We start from the raw sequence: 6,310 nt of genomic DNA, 5'->3' as shown, positions 1-6,310 counted from the left end.
GGACCGAAAACGGCTGAACCTGGCCGAACCGAGGGCCAGGTTCGGTTCGGAAACGGCCTTGGCCGAACCTGAACGCCGAACGCGCGTTCAGTCCGGTCCGGTTCGGGTTCGAACCAAAATCCCGAACCGGACCTGGCCATCACTATTGGCCATATGTGTGTGATTACGCATCCAATAACCCTACAGCCGTAGGCAAGAGATGAATCTAGATGAATTCACGACACGACGTGACTTCCCGCCCGCGGACCCACCCATTTCCTGAACCCGCCGGAGCCGATCAGGGCCTTAAAATGTGTATTTTATCGGCGCTTTTGATCGCATCAACAGGTCACATGATGTGCGATCATGGGAATATATTACCCAATATGGTAAGGGGGAGGGGGTCCCAGATGGCCTGAAAAAAACTTTTCGTAAGTATATCCGATTTTTGAAAGTTGGGACCCCCTTGTTGAACCCCCCCTTAGCTACAGTGCGTCAAATAAACACCATCCGCTAGGCGTTCGATACCGAGGTAGAACAATCAGATAGATACTCCTCAGTCTTTCCATACACATACTCAAAAAAAAAAATAACCAAATAAACAAGATCTCTTCCCATTTCCCAAATCCCAGGGCTCACACCTCCCCGTGCCCCGAATGCCACATGTCCCCTCCCTTCGTGTACACATACTGCCCCTCGCCGCTGTCGCCGTCGTGCTTCACCTCCTGCGTCGTCGTCACGCTCACGCCCGCGCGCGGGCTCAGCTCGAGCGTCGCCGTCGGCCCGCCGCTCCGCGCGCCGGAGACGTGCGAGCGGAACTTCGGCCCGCTGCCCGCGCCCGAGCGCGAGCCGGCGTACGTCGTGATGTCCGTCGCGAGCCCCATGCCGACGCGCACGATGATCATCGTGAAGACGACGCCGACGATCTGCGTCTCCTGTGTGTGCGTTAGCCAAAACTCGATAGCCTAGGGGGAAGACGTACGGCGTCGAGGAGGATGTACTGCGCGTAGCTCCCTTGGACGTACAGCGCGAGCAGGATCACGAGCGCGCACGAGTAGATGGCGCCAGATTCGACGATGATCATGATCGCCGGGCCGAGCCCGCGCCCGAACACCGTCGCGGACGCGGCCGTGCTCCGGTTAATGAGGTAGATCCGGCCCGCGATGAGCACTGGGGTCCGGATTAAAAAAGAACGGGCAATGAAGAGGAGACTCACGGGTGCAGGTCGCGTTGGTGAAGAGCGTGAGCGAGAAGAACGACACGATCCAGTTGTGCAGGTTGATCAAGAAAATTGGGTCGCCCGTCGTCGCATGCTTTGTCGCCGCGAACGACTGTAGCGCGCCGGCCCCCGCGGCTATGTCCCCATCAGCGCTGCTCCCACTCCTGAAACAAGTCCAGAACACGCACCGAAGCCCCCGAGGAGACACACGAGCAGCGGGAAGAGCACGCGCTTGTCGCCGTTCCAGACGAGGTAAACGCGGTAGATCATGAAGCTGTCCCCGACGAGCGTCTGCATCGCGTACGCGGTGCTCTTGAGGAGGTACCCCGGCGTCGACACCGGCGCGATGTTCTTGTGGTACAGGAACGAGTCCATCGCCCGCCGCAGGTCGATCGCGATGTGCTGACAGGCGTCTCAGTTGCCTAATTCGGGAGGGAGGAGGAAGGGGGGACGCACTATTGTGCCGAGGATGAACATGGTTATGCTGGCCACGAGCAGCGGCCGCGTCCCGCTCGCCGAGCGCTTGCGCTTCCCCAGCAGCACGCTCATGGCTAGCGCGAACAGGAGGATGAACAGGCCATACAGCACCGCCTCGACGAACAGCGCAATCAGCGTCGACGTCGCGATGTCGACCGACGAGGGGGCCATCGAGTCGCCGTACTACGAGTGGTGGAGATAAAGGAGGGTGGTGGTAGCGCAGAAGAAGCACGCATCTCGCCCGGGGTAGCGTATATATAGCCCTGCATCGCCCTGCGAGCCAATCGAAGCCCGCATCAGCTGTGCGCTGGCGTGGGAGCGCCCGCGAGCCTAATAGGAAGGGGGGCTCTAGGAGCGGCCAAATATAGACGGTGTCGTGATCGCGGTCCGGTGCGGCGAGATGCCGGCGCCGCTGGGGGCTTCGATTCGCTGCACGTCCGGCTGTGGCGCTGGGTCATCACCAGAAGTCAGAGAAGGAGAGGGTAGCTTGAGGCTTGACGCAGGGTACGCATGTGCTGCCTGCTCTTGCGCTCTCCTAGGACTGTCCGTCTGTCGCTGTCGTATACGTACGCCATCCTGACTTGTCTTGTACATGACACACGCTGATCATCGCGAAGCCCCCCGCGGCGCTTGCAGTTGCACTCTATCGCTGGTGGTCAACTGTATTGTCAATGGAAAGATTGTGGATGGTAAAGATTGGCCAAGATATTGCGCCACTGAATAGCACATCACGGGCGTTATCTGCAAATTTTCACAGTAGCGGTAAGCAACTACAGTCTACTTCGACGGCCAGCGGTACCGGCGACTCACCGACGTGGGGCTCCAGCCGCTAGCGCGGGCAGTGTCCGAGACGCGGGTCAACAGAGACGCGGGTGTTTGAAACCAGTCCCGTTCCGGCTCCAGCGCTCCCATTCCCTCTGCGCGAGCGCGAGCGAACAGGCCAGCATGCACATCGTGGAGCAGATCAAAGAAGGAGAAGGGCGTGAGTCATGACGTGGCGACGTACGTACGCGTCACATCAGCTGATGGAAGGGTTACCCGCAAACATGCTGAGAAGGCGAGATGATACCGATACTGGAGCAGCATCAGCATCAGGATCCGCCGACGCGAGTACTACTAGAAGACTGGGAGGCTTCGGGCTATATATACATCTGCGGCGGCGCCGACGAGCTCCTATGGTTGCTGGGACGAAAATTGGATGGGGGTCTTCTTGTTCGAGCTTCGCGACGCCCTGCCAATGCCCGTACGCGCACATCTCGCAGGTCCATAAATCAGAGCCGAGTACAGCGCTCTTCGTCTGGGAATCTGTCGTGTGTCGTCCGTCTTCCGACCCATGCCAAAACCTGCCGCCTATTAATAACAAGGTTCGAAACTCTGATCACACACCCGCAAATCAATCAAAATTAAGGACGCACGATCTGGACGGGCCCGCAATATCGCTGATAGCGACGCAAAGACAAAGCCATAAGATTTGCACAAGATAATCGCAAAGAACAGAAGGCGCGACTCGCGATGCGCCCGCAGCTCACCTCACCGCGACGGACCTCGGCGTTAGAGGGAAACGGGTGCGCTCACCGAAATCACACGCCGACCCGCAGGAAGGAAAGGACCCGCAAGGGAAACATTACAACGATGCGATTCTACCGTATGTACACAACCCAATAACCAATAACCACGACCAGGTATATACGCCGCACAGGGGCTTTTCACAAGCTATACACAAACCACGCGCTCCGATCTCCGAGGCTGCTATCCTCCTCCTCGCGCGTCGTGCTCTTCCGCACCTCCGCCTTCTTCCCGTTCTCGTACTTGAGGTACCCGATCGTCGCGAGCGCCATCACGAGGATGCCCACGCTGAAGCCGAGCAGCAGCCGTGTCCCCTCGACGTAGCGCGGCGGCGGCGAGATGCTGCCGAGCAGCCACGTACTGAGGATGCCCCCCGAGTTCGTCATGCTGAACGCAATGGCAATCGCCGTCGCGCGCCGGATGTGCGGCGCGCTGTTGTTCGCGTTCCACGTGCTCAGCGTCGGCGCGACGACGTACGTGCCCGTGATCGACAGGAACAGCGACGCGTACTGCACGTGGTGGTTCGCGCTGCCCAGGAACATGCCGAAGCCGACGACGGCGAGCACCGAGCCGGCCACGCTCACCCACCCGCGGCAGCGGTACTTGTCCGCGACCCACGCGGTGCCGACGGACACGACGAATGCGACCGAGTACGGCGGCACGCTCATCAGCTGCGCCTTCGCGGCGGTGTAGCCCAGGCCCTGCAGGATCGACGGCGTGAAGTAGGCCAGCGAGAAGAGCGTCGTGCCGCTGAAGAAGAACGCGACCGCGAGCAGCAGCACGTGCACCGACTGGAACGCCTTCGGGATCTCGCTCCACCGGAACCCGTCCGCCGCCTCGTCCCGGTGGATCGCGCCGTCGGCCCGCAGGCGGCCCGTGACGTACGTCTTCTCCTCCTCCGTCAGGAAGCGCGCCTTCTCGACGGACGGCGGCCACAGGAAGAACGAGATGACCCCGATAAACACTGTGATCACGCCCTGTTCCAATTATCAGCGCCGGAGATAGAAGCAGAGGCGGAAACGCACCTCGATGATGAAGATCCACTGCCACCCCTTGTGGCCGTGCGTGTGCGCGAGGTTGTTGACGATGCCATACGCCATGATGCCGCCGAACGCGCCCGAGAACGCCGCCGCGGAGAAGAAGCCTGCGATGCGGAGTTGCAGCTTCGCGCGGGGGTAGAAGTACGACAGGTAGAGCACCAGACCGGGGAAGACGCCGCCTGTTATCATTACACGGTCAGTCGGATAAGGGCGGAGGGAAAGGAATAACGCACCCTCGAGCAGCCCGAGGAAGAAGCGGCACGCGAGCAGCCCGGAATACGACTTGAGCGTGCCCTGGCACGCGGTCACGACGCCCCACAGCGTGAGCATCGTCGGCAGCAGCCGGTGCGGGCCCACTTTCTGCGCTCCCGTCAGCTTTCCATCAGGTAGACAATCATGGAGCCCACCTTGAGGATGAGGTTCGACGGGAGCTCCGCGACGATGTACGGGACATACGTCACCGTGAGCGCGATCGAGTACTGCTTGTTCGTGAGGTGCAGGTCCTTCATCAGCCCCGCGACCTTCGCGTTCCCGATGTTCGTGCGGTCCTGGCGGGGGCGTTAGCGCGGAGCCGAGGCGGAAAGAAAGGAAGCGCAAGTGAAAAAAGGAAAGGGGACGAAGGTGAGTAAAGATAAGCGGACTCACGAGGAACGAGAGCAGCCAGAAGAGGGTGACGAGCGGGAGGACCCACCAGTCCATCTTGGCCCACACGTGCTCCATGCGCGGGTCCTCCGCGACGTCGTCGTCCGCGCCGAGCTCGCTCCCGCGCGACGAGTCCACCGCGAGCTTCTCGTCCGTCGACGTCGTCGGCGACGCCGGCTTCTCCGTCGTAGCTGCGCTCATCGTAAGGAAAAGCGGAAAAGGAAAGGGGAAGGGAAGGGAGGGAGTGGGTGGAGACGAGGGCACCGGACGGTTTATATGCGCAAAGATAGAAGCCCCCACGATCAGGCTTCTCGCGTGATCTGGCGTGGCGGCGTGGGAGCGCCCACCCGGCAGCGGATGCCGCGGGCCATGTGATGCGTCAGCGTCAGCGGTGCCACCGAGATAGCGTTGCCGCTAGCGCTGGCCAGTGGCGCTGGCGAGGCACGGTGGACGCTAGGGCAGGGGCCCAGAAGACGGACGGCGGTGGATGGAAAGGGCAACCCGACTTCCGCCGAAGGCACCAGAATCCAGAACCCCCCCTTCGACTTCCCTTCCCAGGCCCGCGCGCGATACCGCTTGACGCGCGAAGATTGGGGCCTACACGGGCCTGACCGGCGGGTGGCACTGGCAGCGGACACACTGCAGATCAGTCAACGCCACGTACGCGTTAGCGTTACGCCGAGCGGGCGAGCGCCGGACGGGGTTTTTCCGGGCCCCGGGTGCTGGGTGGGCAGGGTGCAGAGGGTGCGGGTGCGGAGATGACCTGGGAGTTGTGGGAGTGCAGCAGCAGGTGCGCAAGAGCTGGCAATATCGCGGGTGGATACGCGCAGGGAAGGAACCACGGACACTGGCACGACCGAGCCCTCGGCCTTTCCCCATGCAATACATTTCCCTTCAGGGACGAACAGATGCAGCGACGACGTGAGCGTGTGTACGAAGTGCGTGATGCCTCGCTTGAGCTTGAGCCTTCGCGTTCTGCATTCAATTCTTGATTCAATTGCTCTCGCGGATTCAATTGCCACACGCAATTGCTCGCGCGAATTGAGAGAAGCCCAGCCCGGCCTGTCGCGTCGCGTCGCGTCGTGTCTAAGTATATCTGTCGTGTCGCCGCCAGAAGCCCAGAAGCCTGTCCGTGTCGAGTGAGCCATCGATAGCGACACCGACAGCCTGAGGCAGCAGCGACGGTTTGCTCCTCGCACCACCCACCATATGTTATCTCGTCCGCCGGCCCCGATGCCGCGTATGCGCTCTTCCCAGGCCAGCGCTGCGCTGCGCCATCGAAGAGCGACCCGGTCGGCGGCGCACGCGAGCCTGTGGGGTCGGAGGGTGAAAAGGAAGGAAGGAAAGAAGGAGGAAAAAAACGCGAGGAGGCTGACGTCAGCGCCAT

General features: G+C 61.3%; 3 protein-coding genes across 3 annotated transcripts; all 3 read right to left on the bottom strand.

The window, feature by feature from the left end:
• Nucleotides 1-614: 614 nt before the first annotated feature.
• Nucleotides 615-1,846, bottom strand: MIND_00401400 (uncharacterized protein; the record flags this gene model as incomplete). Its single annotated transcript, XM_037360839.1, has 5 exons — nt 615-914; nt 962-1,149; nt 1,196-1,333; nt 1,387-1,600; nt 1,655-1,846. 5 exons carry the CDS (start codon nt 1,844-1,846, stop codon nt 615-617), a joined length of 1,032 nt encoding a protein of 343 aa, XP_037223724.1.
• A 1,535-nt stretch (nt 1,847-3,381) lies between these two features.
• Nucleotides 3,382-5,124, bottom strand: MIND_00401300 (MFS domain-containing protein; the record flags this gene model as incomplete). The annotated part of the gene is made up of 5 exons (XM_037360838.1): nt 3,382-4,218; nt 4,267-4,460; nt 4,515-4,641; nt 4,689-4,829; nt 4,927-5,124. 5 exons carry the CDS (start codon nt 5,122-5,124, stop codon nt 3,382-3,384), a joined length of 1,497 nt encoding a protein of 498 aa, XP_037223723.1.
• A 101-nt stretch (nt 5,125-5,225) lies between these two features.
• On the bottom strand, nt 5,226-6,310 carry MIND_00401200 (uncharacterized protein; the record flags this gene model as incomplete). Its single annotated transcript, XM_037360837.1, has 3 exons — nt 5,226-5,530; nt 5,588-6,049; nt 6,088-6,310. 3 exons carry the CDS (start codon nt 6,308-6,310, stop codon nt 5,226-5,228), a joined length of 990 nt encoding a protein of 329 aa, XP_037223722.1.

Source organism: Mycena indigotica (genome assembly GCF_014461135.1).
Source record: "Mycena indigotica strain 171206Taipei chromosome Unknown Mind.scaff0003, whole genome shotgun sequence".
In the NCBI taxonomy this organism is placed as follows: Eukaryota; Fungi; Basidiomycota; class Agaricomycetes; order Agaricales; family Mycenaceae; genus Mycena; species Mycena indigotica.
Note: the sequence above shows the minus strand (reverse complement) of the source record. Positions and strands in the feature narration are given on the sequence as shown.